This window comes from Tachysurus vachellii, chromosome 19 (assembly GCF_030014155.1).
Source record: "Tachysurus vachellii isolate PV-2020 chromosome 19, HZAU_Pvac_v1, whole genome shotgun sequence".
In the NCBI taxonomy this organism is placed as follows: domain Eukaryota; kingdom Metazoa; phylum Chordata; class Actinopteri; order Siluriformes; family Bagridae; genus Tachysurus; species Tachysurus vachellii.
The window spans coordinates 7977705-7995783 of record NC_083478.1 but is presented as its reverse complement, the minus strand read 5'-3'; the positions used below and the strand labels follow the sequence as shown (position 1 = coordinate 7995783).

At 42.1% G+C, this 18079-nt stretch overlaps 1 protein-coding gene across 4 annotated transcripts in view; it reads left to right on the top strand.

Moving 5' to 3' along the window:
* The window catches only part of agrn (agrin), a 239980-nt gene that overhangs the window by 89471 nt on the left and 132430 nt on the right, over window positions 1-18079 (top strand). For 3 of the 4 annotated variants that reach the window (XM_060894549.1, XM_060894548.1, XM_060894547.1), the window contains one exon: window positions 6273-6311. In XM_060894549.1, the coding sequence (XP_060750532.1) occupies window positions 6273-6311 (39 nt within the window). Of the gene's footprint in view, window positions 1-626; window positions 2046-6272; window positions 6312-18079 lie in introns of those variants that run through there. The other variant, XM_060894550.1, reaches the window with a different exon arrangement.

The window sequence follows — 18079 nt, the reverse complement described above, 5'->3', positions numbered from 1 at the left end:
ATTATTATTATTATTATTATTATTATTATTATTATTATTATTAAGATGACCTCATTATTTAGCTCATAAAATATATATTCAGATAGCATCTTGGGAAATAATTTTATGGATTAGAACCACATTTTCTCCTGCTTAGCTGCCAGTGCTGACAAATATTCACATTTCTTCTTCTTCTTTTTCTTTTTTTTTTCAGCATGACACACAAACAACCATGTGGCCAAGTGTCACGAGAACATGAATCACCGAAACCGTTTAATCTAATTAAATGGTTAGATTTTGAAAAAAAAAAAATTCATATCTCCTAATCTGAATTTCATTAAACCACCTGAAAGCAAACACACACACACACACACACACACACACACACAGATTTTTTTCTGTCTTTGACACTTTGTGTTTATTCTGTTCTTTAAATCAGCTGAACCCTGTAAAGACTTGACATTTGTTTGGCTCAGTTGCTTCTTTGTCTTTTGCCTGTTGACCTCCCCCCTGGTAAAAACCCTACTCCTCTAAGTATTCCCAACAGCTTTTATCCTCGCTCTTTTTTCCCCTCCCTCTTTCTCCCTCCCTCCTCTTTGTTAGAGGTTTGTATGCTCCCCCACTCTTCTCCTCCAGTTGAGGCAGGGAGAGCGTTGCGAGCACAGAAAAAAACTTGGAATATCCGATGCTCAGACGGACCACTAAAGTCTCCTCAGCTAGTGTGTCCTCTCTTTTTTTTTTGGCTCAACTCCTCGCTCAGATGGATAGCTCCTGCGTCTCTGGCTGGTCGTAGCTCTCTTGTCTTAAGCCACTGTGCTTGAGCTGTGCCGGCTGATCGGTGTGCGCGCTGACACCGAGGGGCTCTCTGACAACGAACAGTGGCTGTCGGAGCAGTTGCTTTGATGGTGAATGTTCCATGTGAGACATCTGAGGATCGGAGCTCGAGACACTAGAAGAAGCGCGGACTCGAGAGCAGAGGCTCGTAACTGACGCTTCAGAAAGCGGGAACTGGAGTGTAACGGAGTGAGGAAAAAACAAGGAGCTGCTTCTACTACTAAGGAAAAAAGCAAGGGGATTAATACAGAAAAAATAATAAAGCAGGAAGCAAACCAACATGGAACATTAAAGTGTTTTTTTTTTGTGTGTGTGCTTCTTCTTCTCCCTCACTGCTTGATTTCTGTTCAGCATCAGCCGCTCGGAGCCGGGGCTCTGCCTTCAGGACCAGCTGTGCTCCCGCTCTGTGTGTTTGTGAGGGTTTGGTGGGTGGGTGTGCTGGAGTGTATTGTAAGTGTGTGCTTGTGTGTGTGAGAGAGAGAGAGAGTGTGTGTGTACCTGTGTGTGTGTGAGTGTGTGTGTGTAGCGATGGCTGAAGGCTGCAGCTGCCAGTGTCCAGCTTGAGCAGCCGGTATCTAACACGTGCTGCAAGAAATCATCCAAGTCAGTCAGGAGACGGCGTGACAGGACAACGGGCAAAAGCAAGGCAAGGAATGCACGTTCCTCTGTTCTCTCCCTCGGATGACAAGGTTTAAGCAGGACAAGACTTCTTTCCTGATTACTGATTCACTGTGAGTTTGTGGATATAAAGTGCACAGATGTTGACACATGCAAATCAGTAACATTCCCAACATGGAAAATTTGCACAGAGTTCATTGCCCGTAGGAACACGACCCAGACCCCGTCCCTTTTCGGATTTTATCAGGAACAAAATGTTTTGCCCTGAGACCACTTTCAATTTTGTGCTTTGTTTTTCTGAAAGTCAGTACAACCAGGTTTTGTCTCTCCATGCCAAAATCTTTGGATCAGTGTTCCTCCGGGAGCAACGTTTAAGGATTTGATTTTCTGCCCCTGAGGTGTCCTTTACATTCTCAGTGTGGCGTACTTGGGGGGAAGCGTGGACTGGAGTATGACCAGCTGTCACTACCCGACGCCGCGGCCGGAGCGGGACCGCATGTACCAGCACAAAGTCTCACTGGTGGTGCGCTACTTTATGATCCCTTGTAACATCTGCCTCATACTGCTGGCTACATCCACGCTGGGCTTTGCTGTGCTCCTCTTTCTCAACAACTGTAGGTCACTCATAATATCTGTGTCTGTGTGTGTGAGACAGTGGGGTAGATTTTTCTATTGCATAACTCCCTGTAGGTTAGTAGCTGAATGAAATCTATCATTTTATGTCTGTGTGTGTGGGTGTGGGTGTGTTTGTGTGGTATGTGTAATGGACCTTTTATCAGAGCGCTGTTCAAAGGAAGAGCTATCTTGATGGATGGATGGCTCAATAAGGATCGAAGGCAGTCGAAAAGTAATCCCTAATGCCTAAAATTCGATCTAGCAAACTGACATCTCAGATGATTGAGGATGACACAGATAAACTGGCCTCATCTTCTAAAGTGCCTCAGTTCTTCTCTCTAAACAAGCGCTCCGGTGGCATTCTGTCTCGCCGCAAGCCGGTGGCATTTACTCTACACAGCAGGATAAAGTGGGCAGATTAAATGCCTTTGGTGGAGGAAAGCCTGGCATTAGTGTCAGCGCTCACTGTATCTGCTTGAATGAATGGCTAGAGACTTTGCTTTCTGGCATCCCCAAGTGTACGGCACATTCTCCTGTAAGATGCAGCATTTGATGGCAGGCGAAAGGTGCTGATGATCATTTCTGATGCTGATGACGCTTAATTACACTCACGTCTTTTGTACTTCCTTAAACATACAGGATCATTAGGATCATATACTGTATATATATATATATATATATATATATGTATGAAGTGCCGGTTATTTATCCTCAGTTGCCACAGAGATGGGGTTATGTATTTCTTTTCCAAAGAAAGATACACTTAATATATGCTTGGTGAAGTGAAAAAAATAGAAAGAAAGAAAATAGCGGGCTGTTCAGCACCGTGCTCTCGCTCTGTGGCCCATTAACAACCTCGGGCTATTCAATCGTCTCGACTCACACTCCTGCATGGAAGCAGGATGCTGCTACATTAGATCTTGATTAAAAGACCTCAAAGGTCCTTTCTTGCATTCGAAAAAAAAAAGAGCTCTCTCATTCTTTTCCTTTTTTCTCTGTAAAGGTGCTCAAATATGAAGTTCATTTATCACTCCGGTCATCTGAGTGAAGCAGTTCTGCTCAGACAGAGTGCATCGCATTAGATTTAAATACAAACTCACTTCGAATTTTCTATTCCTGTTCGCCGGGTGTTCGGAGTTCAGAGGAAAAGAATCAGAAAGGTACGGGAGAGCCATTAACGTGGAGAGGGGCAGCGCAGCGCAGCACGTGAAAGCTTGTTGGAGAGGGACACAGACCTGAAGTTAGTCATTTCCTTTTCATTTAGCAGGCAAAGGGAACCAAGAGCACGCAGCACTAGAACAGTTCATTGGCACTGCCAAATGTATCTGTCTGCAATCATAGAGCTGGAGCTCCCAGTGAGAACTCACACACACACACACACACACATGTAAGACATATAAATCAGAATTTAAATGGCATAGCTTTGGATGAAGGAAAAGAAAATGGAACTCTGTAGAAGATGAAGAGAAATAAATCTCATCTCTTGGCATGAGAGATTTACATATGAATCATGTTGAGAATATTTATATTCTCTCTGCCCCTGGACAGTGTGTGTGTGTGTGTGTGTGTGTGTGTGTGTGTGTGTGTGTGTGTGTGTTTGTGTGTTTTAGAAGTGTCACTTTGAAAGAAACGACACTCTTTTTAGTTATGCCCTTGTTTTTAAATGAAAATTCGTAAATGACACTTCATTATTCATAGCATGATACACAATCCCCCTTCGCCTTTTTTCTCTATCGCTCTGTACCTCTTGCTCTTCCTCTCTCTATCTCTCCTCTCTTCTCCTTTCCAATTCTGGCCTCCTTCCTTGCTCACGCTTAGAGGTTGACAAGCAATTTGAAGTGAGCATAATATGAAACTCAATTCTGCCACTCCAATTCTAAGGAATGCAGAATCCTTGTGCAGACCTGCGTGTGTGTGTGTGTGTGTGTGTGTGTGTGAGACTGCCTGCATAACTGATGAGGGTTTTTATGCATGAGTTACCACTGCCTGCAAGGAGCAAGGCACCAGGGATGTTCAGCTACTAGAAAGATCTTGTACTTTCATTGTTATAAACTGAGTTCTAGAGTTTCCAGACTTTTCTCTCGATTCTCCCGTGATGAAACGTGTGCTACGTGAACACGTACTCCGTGATAAAACTTTTCTCCACGGGTGGCAGGTCTTTCGGTTTGACATAGTAGCCAAGCTTTGGTACTCACTTCCCGCAGAGCTTCGGTGAAATTTCCTTCTTCAAACCATAGCTTAAATTCATCTTTATTTTTCTCTCTCACTGCATTTACCCTCTTATTTGACAGTTGTGTTTTTCTCTGTGTATTTCATCTCTCAGTGCACCTTCATCTCCTTCATCCTGTTTCACCGCTTATGGTAGAAGTGCCGGGGGTATTCAGACTTTTTTGTCTGACTACAGTGTGGGTTGGAAACAGCTTCCTCACATAATTATCGCTGCGCCGTAAACACGCCTGGGGGTGCCAATACTTTAATCTAGACTTTGAAGCCAGAGGTTATTGAGGGGGAAATTGTTTTGGGTCAATATCAGAATACAAAAAAACACGAGAAGACATAGATTTTCTGTGGGCTGAAGCTCAAATGATGGTCTACACTATGCAAATAGTTTCTCTTCCTTTGGGAAATTATATTAAATAAATATTAAATAAATAAATAAATAAATAGATAAATAAATCAGGGGGCACGGTGGCTTAGTGGTTAGCACGTTCGCCTCACACCTCCAGGGTCGGGGTTTGATTCCCGCCTCCACCTGGTGTGTGTGGAGTTTGCATGTTCTCCCCGTGCCTCGGGGGTTTCCTCCGGGTACTCCGGTTTCCTCCCCCGGTCCAAAGACATGCATGGTAGGTTGATTGGCATCTCTGGAAAACTGTCCGTAGTGTGTGATTGTGTGAGTGAATGAGAGTGTGTGTGTGCCCTGCGATGGGTTGGCACTCCGTCCAGGGTGTATCCTGCCTTGATGCCCGATGACGCCTGAGATAGGCACAGGCTCCCCGTGACCCGAGGTAGTTCGGATAAGCGGTAGAAGATGAATGAATGAAATAAATAAATAAATAAACAGAGGGGCACGGTGGCTTAGTGGTTAGCACGTTCGCCTCACACCTCCAGGGTTGGGGGTTCGATTCCCGCCTCCGCCTTGTGTGTATGGAGTTTGCATGTTCTCCCCGTGCCTCGGGGGTTTCTTCCGGGTACTCCGGTTTCCTCCCCCGGTCCAAAGACATGCATGGTAGGTTGATTGGCATCTCTGGAAAATTGTCCGTAGTGTGTGATTGCGTGAGTGAATGAGAGTGTGTGTGTGCCCTGCGATGGGTTGGCACTCCGTCCAGGGTGTATCCTGCCTTGATGCCCGATGACGCCTGAGATAGGCACAGGCTCCCCGTGACCCGAGGTAGTTCGGATAAGCGGTAGAAAATGAATGAATGAATGAATAAATAAATAAACAGCGAGGGGAGAGATGAGTAATGGATCTGGCGTCAGTGTTTTTCGAATGAACCTTAAATAGTTATTTCTACATTGTTTTGCATGTGTACATAACGTATTTGTGAGAAGAAGAACGAGCCTCATTTGAAACCGGAGTGTGATAGGAATGAATTTCCAGTCCAGATAAACCATGTGAAATGTCTAAAGTATACTAAATTGTACCTTTCCTTGCCTCCGAGGTGGTAGATGTATTAGCTTTTACCCAAAAAGGTGTATTTTTAAAGGTAGCTACCCTCCCAATTGATGTCCTGTGATGATGTCCAGGTCTGTCTGTATGGTGTCTGAGTAATACATATAATCAAACTGACCAAGTGAGAGGATAAAAGCGTCACATAATACTTTCTCTCCATCTTATCTCTGTGGTACATTGTGCCATAGTGTACGTTATAGTTCAGCACTTTGTTTATTTTATTGCATAAATCACTCTTTGTGTAATGAAACTGGAATCAGAATAGCAGAAATCACTTTTGGGAATATAGTCATACGTTCCTACATTTCCAGCTCCAAACACTGCCACCCGCTTATATAACCACCTGAGACTTGTGGAGAAAGTAAATGACAGCTCATGAGCTTTGCTCCTGTATTCTCAGGCAGTTTTGTCTTTTTTGCTTCTCATTATCTTCCTCTGAGCCGGAGCCTGGTGCAGGCAGTGTCCGCCTCTGCCACGATGACTTTGCCGACCCATCTGGGATTCTATTGATACGGTTCACTTAACTAATGCACTTATCTCTCTTTATCTTTTCCAGACAAACCTGGCACCCCTCCGCCTGTCCCTCCTCCTGATGGTAAGTCCTCAGAGTATTCCTGTCTGATTTGCTCTAGCGTTTTAACCTGTGATGATAATGATCTCAGCCTTAGCTCTGATGCTCTCCATACCAGTTAGAAAAATGGATTTAATAAAACAAACAAAAGAAACAAACAAAAAATAAATAATTACACTGCTTTGATGTTGGATTTATAGCCAATTTGATTTGTCTTGCGCACAATTTGATTTGTCTTGGTTGGATTAGTCCCGGATGTGAGACACAGGCTTGTTGTGGCCAGCAGCATCTGTGACTCTTGTTATATAGGCCAGAGACATGGTTTCACTTCTAATTGTGCGCTCGCATTCTCACCTATTTCCTACGACAAAAATCTCCATCCTAAGTGAAGTATTGTTTCTCGCTACTGCCATGCACAATAAGTCATTAATTAAACGGCAACAAATTACCAGCAAATGGCGCCTTTCTCCAAACCCTCTAAATGGAGGAAACAGCTGGTTTCTGTTGATGAATATTAATGCGTGGCACTAGATGAAATAAGGTTTGGATTGGAATCCCTCGCCTCTGGCTGTTGAGACGGATCATGTTAAGATCAGACGTTTGCGACTTCATCGTAGCTGTCGGTCAAAGCCAGAGATGGGAAGCTTGAGTCTTCACAAACAACAAAAACACACTATTAATGATCTGAGTTCAGACCGGGGCACTGACATTTTCTGCTAGAGAGTGAACAGTGCATAGGAATTGCCCTGAAATTGGGCAATCATCTGCTTAGTAGGATGTTGGGTTCTTTGTGAAAAAAAAAAAAAAAAAAAAAAACAACAAAAAAACAAAAAACAATACAAATAAATAAATAAATCTGTTTACAGCAGCAAGTGTACTCTTCCACAGCTGTTCCACAGCAGCCATCATCTTCCTAAAATGCTGTCCAGACATAATTATTTTTGATTGACGTCTCGCCCGACTTCATCTTATAGCTTACACTGTCAGAGTGAGAGGAAACATCTGAAATTTTTATCTTAGGCGAACTTCATGGTTTTTAATGGCTGTCTCTCATTTGTCTCTGTCATATTCTGCTAAAGTATTCACTCTGTTTTTTTTTTTTGTGGTGATAATAGCCATAAAGCCAAGAAAGTGCCTGGAAAGGAAAATTGGAGCAATGAGTGAAGCAGATCAGCTTATTCCTTATTCCTCCCCTGGTGCTTTCCTACCAGTGGACTATTGATCACACTGCTCATTCAGAATGTATGGAAATTTCTTTGTTGCTCTCCAGAAGGCACAGTTTGTTTCTGCTTTAGTCGGCCGTTTAAAAACTGCAGCTAGCACTTAATTGCATTTCCAATAGTTGTGAAAGGCTTATGTTCTTTATGTGACACATAAAGTCTCTCCCTATTCTCTCGCCGTCTCTTTTTCAACCCTCAGGCTACATCCAGAGGACATTAGGCACTGAAGGAGATCAGTCAGCCAATTAGATGTATCTCTGATTCTATCCCCCTATCATTAAATATTACATTCATTTGTTGCAAGGCTGCCCAGATTAGCTGACAGGAAAATGAGAGCTGAGCAATCCAGCGATCCAATGAACCTGCCCTTCATTCCAAGGACACCTTATTATCTACAGATTTTTAATTCCACAAAACCAGAGCGTCGATGTAAAACAGTGTACTCTTGAATATTATTTTAACAAGATTCACTCCTACTGCTGCTGTTTTAACAGTACTTGTTTTCTCCCACTCCTTAATGCGGGGTGTTTATTTTATGCTGAGCTGCAATTAAAAGCCCAGTCTTGTCCAATAAAAGGCATTTAATCACCAGCTAAAACCTAACAAAGTAACAAAGCGTCCTCTGATTAGTGCCGCCACGTGACGTGGAAGAGTGAGACGCCTCTGTCCTCTGTCATTATGTCTCTCTGAGATACGCAGCAGTTAGCTACAGTGAGATTCACAGACAGAGAGTTGCCAGATTCTGGGAGTTTGAATCTCACTAAAGGTCATCCATGGAAAAAAAACTTGGCGGGATGAAGCTTGTTAATTATCTTTGTTTTGTGTAACTAAGCTGCCGTTTAGAAAAAAAATCTTATTAAAGATAAAAACAAATGTTTTTTCGCAATTAGCACCTCAGACTAATGAAGTTCTTGCCAAAATTAATACTTGGAATAATCCAAGCTGAGGTGTCGTTGGCTCCGAATGAACACGCTTTAGCTTTGCAGATTGTGAAAGAGCCATGAAGAGCGATCAGTTGGATTGTTGTTATTCGGGTAGCTTTAGCCCATTATAAAAGTTGGCTTGTGTGTGAGCCCAGAGCCGCCACCTGTCAGGTCGAATGCGGACTGCGCTTAGGCGATTTCCACAATCTGTCCACCTGGACACTTTAAGCTTACCAGGCTTTGTTGTAGCAACGATTCAAGGGTAAATATTCCAAATTTGGTTGCAGTTCATAATTTAGCCTTTAAAGATTGCACTCTATGTTATACTGAATACTCATTAGCAAACCACAGTGGTGTCATCATTAACAGACTGGGCACAGAGCCCGTTTCCATTTTGTTATTATCCCTTTTATTTGCATTTAAGTACGTTTTCACTGGGCACAAATGCGCACCCTTTTACAAGTTAAGGAAATCTGGATTTTAGAGTCATTATATATCCTGTGGCAATAGGCCACCCAACATTCAATAGGACACACAACTGCCTTTAAATTAGGCCACATTGTGAAGCAATGACAGGGATTTGGTAACTCAAATCCTCCTCCAGCTTCCCGCTGTCTGCAGCACATCTCTGCTCGCTGTAACGAGTGCGTTCTCTCAGAAATCAGCCTCCGATTTGCCATTTGTCACAGTGATGTCCCCCTCCCTGAAGACAACATTGTACCCGACACCGTAATGGATGTTTGAACTAAAATGTGACTTGATCTTGGACTAGGGAGTGTTTGTGCTGGAGCTGGAGCTTTTAACAGAGAACTGTTCACAGAACCTGCCAAACTTTCCTTACTTCATTAAGCTCATATACAGTATATTCTTTTTGAGGGGAAAAAAAAATGCACAAAACAAAAAAAATAGAGCAAAACGGCCTAATTTATTCAGCGATTGATGCCTTCTTGATAACATGAAACATGCAGAATGAATTATTACTGCTTTCTTATCTTAATTAAATCTTTTTCTATCATCGATTCTCGACAAAAGAGCCCAAAAAGTTTTGCTTGTCTGTTTTTTTTTTTTTTTTTTGGATGTAGAACCTGGTGCGTGTCAGAACGTCGTAGGTGTAGATGGTTGACAGAAAGCTGCAGGTTGGGCCTTTGAGTTATGAAGTTATGAAGTTATTCACACAAAAATACACCTGGAATTCTGTTTAAGTTCACTTGTATAGATTCAGTGTAATAAAAAAAAGAAGTAAAAGCATCATGCAGGACTGTGAAAAGGGTAGAGAGATATAGGAGTATATCTCTTGCTTTGACCAGAACTTGCAGTCCATTCCAGAAAAAAAAAGTTATCGCTTATTGACATTTGAAAACATTATTTTGTTTTTGTTATGGGTCAAAACCTACATATGAAGCCCAGACACAGATCTGCCACAGAGCCAAAGCATAGAAATGAATTCAGTTGACATTCATCGTCTGTGAATTTTTGACATGGCCTGACTCTTGCCTAGCCATCAAGGGACACTTTCTGGCCAGTGTAGGCCATTCAAAAGGAAAATTCCTTCATCCACTTCTGCTTTGTTGCCAGACAGGCGTTTGTCCTCAGCTTTAGAAGCTCTCCCCAGAGATCTCTCGGGGTCCCGTTTCACATCGCCTTCGGAAACTCTAATCAGCTTTTTTTTTAGTGTTTCAGCCGTTTTGAGTCACAGCTCCGACCGCTGGTCGACTGATGCATCAAAGCACTCGATGGTACACTGAAGCAGCGGGGAAACGATGAGGCAGGGTAGGAGGCTTCTGGGATGTTGTGTAGAATTTAATTACTGTAATTACAATGCATGACAGTTATTCGTTCCACAAGATGATGAAATGTTGAGCACTATTCCTGTAAGCTGCTGGAATGCTTCAGTGAGCACACATTCATGGGGTCTAAGGGTCAATCGACATGCTCTAGGCTAATGAGGGTAACATGGAAGCCTGTAGGTCGCTCTGAGTGGAACTTATCTAGGGATCGTTTAAGTGTAATATTTGCGTGTATCTAGTTTCCAGACAAAGTCAATTTAAGTTTTATTTTCTTCATCTCTGATTACTGAGATATTGATTTGCATTGGAACTCATTTTTACACGCTGTGATTTATGTAATGACTGAATGCAGATGATTTGAGTCATGATGTAAATGTCATCATACTCTAAATTGATTACACATGTTTGCCCTAATTAAATATATACAGTTTTCTCTCCAATTAGGTGCCTTGCCAATTCCCACCCGCTATCCAGCTCTCCTTATTATAAAGATTAACATGTGCTTCCCCTTGAGGCCAGTTAAGCATGTTTTTAGGATCTGCTCATGTGTACAGGGCAGCATGACATACACTCTAGTAAGTACATGAGCTCATAGAACCCCCTGTTTGTTTAGCGTCACTGTGACGGACAGGGAGAGAGTATGTCATCCTTCCCAGACAGTTTTACTGCCTTGGCTGTGACATCGTTGTCAGGATTCAAGCTCATAACTCGCTTAAAATAATTTGAAATGGTCCTTAAACCATCCGATTAGGAAAGAAAACTGTTATCCTCAAGACTACTATTATATTATTTTGCTGCATTCTTAATTTCTTCCTTCTGTTTGTATTTTACTCCATCGTCCAAGATCTGCAACTCTGGCATTCGGATGTGCCCCTTAAAAGTTATAATATTTGTTTTTTCTTTCATCAGAGATCAACTAGGGGACAGACTGGGGTTTGTTTCCGTTTTCATTTCTATGCCTCATGCAGAAAAAGGGCTCTACGATGACATACTCCTTTAAACATATGTACTTCTCAGATAGTGGTGTCTGTGTCTACTGTTGTGCTAAAAGGGAATCTTATTACTATGAATCTCAAGAGCACTCTGATGTCAACACAGCACTCGAATCTGGTTTTATTGGTAATCGAGTAATGTTACAGTAAACTGAAACTGCGTCGAAATTCTATTCGAAATGCTCCAGTAGTGGCAGTGGCAGTAGCAGACTCGGTGGCTAGGGATCGGCTAGCTGCGGAATGATAAAGTGGGCTCGGAAGGAGAGAGAAGGAGACTATAAATCTTCACCTTAAATCGTTCAAACCCTGCATCTCTTTTGCTCACTCCCTCTATTCTGCATTCTAACACAAACAGACAAGGTGCATAGCCGAGTTGTACGCTTCCTCCTCTCTATTACTCTGTTGCCTGCTGGGAGCAATGCAGAAGAGTAATAAAGAGTTAGCAGGGCCTGGCAGAGATCTCAGCATGCGTGCGTGTGTGCGTGCGTGTGTGTGTGTGTGTGTGTGTGTGTGTGTGCATACGTGCTTGTGTATATTGTTTTTTTTTGGGAAACCTACGCAAGCTCTTATCTCCTCATCTAATTTGTATTGTTTCCCTGACTTCCCGTTAATGCCTTGTTTGACATGTGTGCACCACACTGCTGCTCACAATTATGACAAGGTGCTTAGGCAGCTTGATGAGGCTGAAAGCCAACTTTTTCACTCCCACAATGAGACGACTGTCACGTACTGTAGAGACGGCTAAGAGTCCAGGCCAAATGTTGTCTAAAGGGACCAAAATAAACGACACTACAGTGCACGCGCATGCATACGAGACCTGCTTGCATGCCGATTGGCTGTCTGGCTTCAATTAGGTTTAATGGGCTTTGGAAGGTTTCTGCTTTAAAGTGTAAAGTGTTTAGTGTGTAAACATTTTGCACAATGAGGGGTTGGGAAGAACTGGAAAAGTCTACGTACTTCCTGTGCCTTTTTTCATTTAATGATACACCTTGGGTTCTCTAATTGAAGTAGAATACAGGTTGTTTTGCATGCAGACGGTAACATGTGACTCAAGAGAACCCTATATCTAGGCTGTTTGCATAATGAAAGAGATTGCATGAGTCAGAGGAAGAAGAGACATTCAGATGGAAAGGTGGAAATTTGGATAGGAATTTGAACTCAGCTCATTTTGATCTCATTTCCTCTCTAGAATAAAGAGAGAGAATGAAAGAGAGCGAGCAATGGCAAGTTCGATTAGAAGATGCTAGCAAGACTGCAGCAATTAGCAAACAGATCAGACAAGAGCAACAGATAACATTGATGCATTGCTTGACCTTAATAGCTTTGCTGTCAAGCATCTGATGGATTCTCTATTTTATCCCTTGCATCTAATATCACAAACAACCATCACCGGTGTTACAGGAAAAAAGGTGAAGTATCAAACTTTATAAATTTCAGCCGTTATTTTACAGTTACATTAAATTTGTCTTGAACAGGAAATAACAGGGAAGCGAAGCTGTAACTATCCTATAACAGTTTAAAACTGCACATATGGATTATACCAGATGTGAGAGTCATTGTAATAAACACACACACAAAAAAGAATGTTTACGAACCTATACAACGAGTTACGAATGCATGTTGCTGTCGTGCTCCATCTTGACTCTATGTGTGATGTGTAAAATAAGCAGGCCCTCAGTAGGAGGTGGCAGCGATGGCTTCCAGCTGTTGCCTAGTGCACATCGACCCCCTAAGTTTCCACGGGTTAGCGAATGACTAGTTCTTTTTTAAGCTGAATTATCCGTGTGGCAGACATTTCTGTTCTGCATTCTATATCTCTGTACTCAATTCAGTCTGAACTGTACGCCCACCTTTTGCCTACCACACACTTTTCCTAAGCCCCACCGCTAAGCCTTTTCCCAACAGCTCGTCCATGCACATGCCGCCGCAGGCCCATCCTATTACATGACGGATGCGGGGCAGAGCTGGTGTGTATCAGTGTGTGATATCATTCATGAAGTGTGCTCTTGTCTTTTCCTGACCAGTTTCTGTCAGGAAGCTTGTAGATGACAGAGCAGTGGGTCATTCGGCATCCTGCTGAGAGAAGCCTAGTCATTAGAAAGATCCATATCAGTATTTCACTCACACACCATACCTAAGATGAGCCATGTAGGAAGACAATTTGTCAGTGTTCCAGCGCTTTCCTTCATTCCATGCTTAGATTTTTCCTGTAAAGCTTTGCTTTCATCTTTTCTTACCCTTCCTCCTTTTCTTGCTCTCTATGGCTTGCTCTCTATCTGCCTTATCCTACAGCTTCTTTCATCATCCTCATCATCATATGCTGCTTGCACCTTTGTCTCCATTTTCATTACTATTTTTTAGTGCTTGTTCTCCTGTTGGATGAGCACATATGCGCACTGGACAGGTCCGTCTTGGAGATGAAATACAATAAGATCTGGAGTATGTAGCATCGGTGTGTGTGTGTGTGTATCTGCCTGAGGCATGCGTGTCTGTGAGTGCCTTTAAAGGATAATTCATCGAACGATTCATTCATTCATACATTCACACACTTTTTCATTTGCTTATTTGTTCAGTCAAGTCGAGTTTGATTATTTTAGGTTTTGCAATGAAGTTAGGCAGCTAGTGTGGATAACAAGCACACAGAGGACTTTATCAGTATGCATGCTGCCTGCCTGAAGCAGCCTACAATAAGTTTGTTGAGTATCTGAAATACTCATTTTTACATTTACAGCATTTAGCAGACACTCTTATCCAGAGTGACTTACATTTTTATTTCAGTTTATACACCTGAGCAATTGAGGGTTAAGGGCCTTGCTCAGGGGCCCTGCAGTGGCAACTTGGTGGACCTGGGATTCGAACCAATGACATTCAGATCAGTAGTCGAACACCTTAACCACTGAGCTACCACATCCCCCATCCCCTCATGTGACATCTCATGAGCGTGTTAAAAGGTTGTTGATCTGAGGTTCAGGGTTCAAGCCCCAGCATCATCAAGCTGCCACTGTTGGGCCCTGGAGCAAGTCCCTTAACCCTCTCTGTTCCAGGGGCCATGCATCATGGCTGACCATGCGCTCTGACCCCAACCTCGAAAGTTGGGATATGCAAAGAAAGAATTTCACTATGCTGTAATGTGCATGTCACAAATAAAGGCTTCTCTTAAAGGTGCCCTTCCACACAAAACCGTTTTTACTTGGATTTTTTGATATCTGTTAGGTCCATATGTGTTTGTGTTGTGTCGTGAATTTGAAAACGAACTGTTACCTCCCCGGTCAGTTCTAGCCACTTAAAAGAAATAAGGGGAGAAATCAGGTCAGTTGGAAAAGATGGTCACTCTGATGTCAGAGTGACTGAGCTCATTACTATTCATGAGCTCTCCCACTTGAGACCGCGCCCCCAGAATTCGTGTAGCTCAGTGAGTTTCCTATACAGCAAGGATGGCTGAACGACAACGGGCTTGTGAAGAAGCCATTCTGCCGCAATTCAAGGTGATTGTAAACAAATTTCCTCTAGCCTAGGCTACTTATTGCGCTGGGTGAATGAATAGTGATGCTCTCATATCCTAGCGGTTAGCCAATCGGAGCCAAGCAGCATAGCTCATTTGAATATTCATGAGAACTGGCGCAAATCGAGGTAAGTCTTCCTGCAGGCTTTCTATACCACACTAAAATGGCTTGAAACAAGGTAACCAAGGCATTATTTCCACAAAAAAAAGTTACAGAGTCCATGGTAAACTTCAGACATTTCCACAAAAGTAATGAAATACGTGTGGCAGGGCACCTTTAAAAAAATAAAAAATAGCAGTAGCAGCATTAAAGGTGAGGTGCACGATGTTTGAAAAATGCTTCAGAAAACTGCGCCGGGCCGACAAACAAAACAAACGTGTAGCCAATGAGCAGAAAGGGGCGTGTCTTGTCAATATGCGGCGGAGAGAGTGTTCAGTGCGCATGTCTGACGTCTGTCTCTAAGATTTGGTGTTTAAATGTAGCACTGTATGTTACTATAATTATATAATTCCAATTAGGGCTAGGTGTAACGACAAACATCACTAATGTGTGTTCAATGTAGCAAAACTAACCTCCAAACTAATGCTAAAAATGTTATCCAAGCTTTTACCAACTTTGTATTGAGCAGCATTGGCAGATTGACATGTTCCAATGGACTACAAGTGCAAGCCTGGTGTGTTCAGCAAATTTAGCATAATGCCTTGTCCCTCTGCACCCATGTTCCATATGGCAAGCATCATTCTGCTGTATTCAAGCACCAAGTTTTGAAGCACTGCTCTTTGAAGCACACTATCCTACTGATGACAGGAACAGAAACATCCCACCATGCTGGAAGGGTTTTTCGGATTTTTACTATGTTCATTAAGATGCTTTGCAGTCAGTTTGCTGAAGGGAACAATTATTAGCATATTAGAATTTCAGGAGATATTGAAATACTCCCTATTAACACTGTTGGATGCTCCATTTCAGGCACATCCAGGTAATTGGACACTTATGCATACGTAATTAAATATTCTAATGTATTCAATTCTGTTCTCATCTCTTCAGTATATTGTCTGTTTTAAATTATAACCTGTCTTCAGTTCCAGTGTCGTTTTATTTTTACAGCATTAAGCAGTGTTTCACGCTGCCGTACTGTAATAAATGAGCAAAAGCAAATTTCTATTTTTGAAACACAATTTCCTCTGCTGGTCATGTTGAGTTTTTTTTTTCTTTCTTCATTTACAGGCCACAGAAGCTACCTTTTTATTACCTGTACTCTACCCCATCTGAGTCATTTTAATGCTTTTCTAAGTCTACAAAATCAAAATAATCAAAGCCATTTGCTCTAGTAATTTCCTCCATACTGGCTCTCCATTTATACATTTTATTTACTTTCATCTCCTTATCTGGGTCATCCTACTGCTTTTCTTCTTCTTCTTTGGCAGCCACGACGTACTGTTGCTTATACGTTTTATATTATTAAAAAGGAAGGAATACGAACATGTATTTTTTGAAGCGTTAATTGATTTGTGGTGTAATCTTTAGTCAGGCATCTTTAGGTTTAACTCACCACTGGAAGCAGTAACAAGAATCAGAAATTGCTCCAGATATAAATCAGAAGGGAGACTTTTTTATGTCGCTCTGGATAAGTGCGTCTGCCTAATGCTGTAAACGTAAATGTAAATGTTGTATACGCCCTTGATATTTTCTAACAACTTCAGTTGGTTCTGTTTCCCAAGCAAACAAAGAAACATCTTATTCATACACGTACTGTAATTACGTCTGTTTCTTGTGGCAAGTACTACAGTATGTTGACAAAAGAAGCTCTATGCCCAAACTCTATGCTCAATGTAAAGTCAGGAGGAAGTTCTTGGCACCTCGAAGAGTTTTCTCACAGCATCATATACCGGTGCAGCTCTGCTCATGCATATGAATGTGTGTATTTTCTTGGGTGTAAGTGGGTGGGTGGATTGTAGAGAACTCCAAAGATGGCAGTAACAGGGTGTGCTTCTATATCCATCCCAGTTCTTTGACATTGTGGTGCTGCTGGGGGGTAATGCCGATGTTCTGGTGTGTGCGGTGGTGTGTGTGTGTGTGTGGTATGTGAAACCTTCCTGGAGAAGGGGATTATGTACTCGAATGGCCATATGTTCAAGCACTCCATGTGGTAGAGCAGGAAGTGACGCCTTTTTAATAAGAATCGTGCTGCCTGCCAGGGTTCTTGTCACCAGGATCCAACCATCAGGTGTGTTCCCCTATTTAACCAACAACTGCTAAAAGCAAGGGTATGTGCACATATGAATCCTCTCCATGCTTTACATACTCAGTATCAACATTAAATGCAAAATCTAAGGTTTTAAATGAAGGGCCTGCAGGTTGTTTTGCTCATTTTATGCACTCTGAAGAAGTAGTCTAGCTCATTAAGCTATTTTAGCTGGAATTGTTGAAGATAATAATTACAGGAGTCTTGACAAAGGCATTTTACGCTGCTGATCATCCATGTGTGAGAAGGAATAATTAAGGGCTGAAGTGAGAAGCGAGAAAGTGGCATGAATGGCAGATTATTTAACCTGCGAGGTCAACAGTTTCAGGATGAGTAACAGTACGCGAAAGGCTGTTTTACTGACTATCACCGTGTACGTAGTTCAAACGTTTGTCAGACAGCAAGGCTTCCTGCAACATATTTTTAGATTGCTCAGATCTCTTTAGGTTTGAACATTTTCTTCTGTTTCCTTGTTCTATGTTGTCTGATCTTTAACAGCAAGCTGTTTTTATTCGCTATCCCAATTGCATACAGTTTTTTTTTTTAACTCTTATAATTAGTGAATGGCTTTTCAACTGATATTGCCAATCTTTTTTGCAACAGAATCTTTGGGTGCAGATTAGTTTTGTTTTAAAAAGCACATTAAAAAGATAAATAAGCACCTGATTAATACATGATAACTGCCATTTATATATATTTATTATTAATGACTTTTCCTTAGTCAGGGTCGCTTATCCCGGAAACACTGGGCCGGAGGCAGGAGTGAACCCTACATGGGATGCCGGTCCATTGCATTTAGCTAATCAAACAAAATAGATGTGGCATAATCTGCTGCTGTAGAACACATCGAGAGGCAGGACACAAATATTACATATATCAGGATCCATAAATAACTAGATTTGTAAAGTTTGTCGCGACAAACTTTGATGTTGGCTTTGACGATGCAAGTATTCGCAACGGATGGTGCTTTTTGGAGGCAAGTGGACATAAGGATTAGTGTTGCTTTTGGAGGCAAGTGGACAGAAAGCTAGGTTGCTAAAACATTTAGAGGTAAGCGGAGACAAGCATGTGACATCATCCAAATACTCCTGAGGAAGTTCCCCACATTGAGCTGATTGTTTT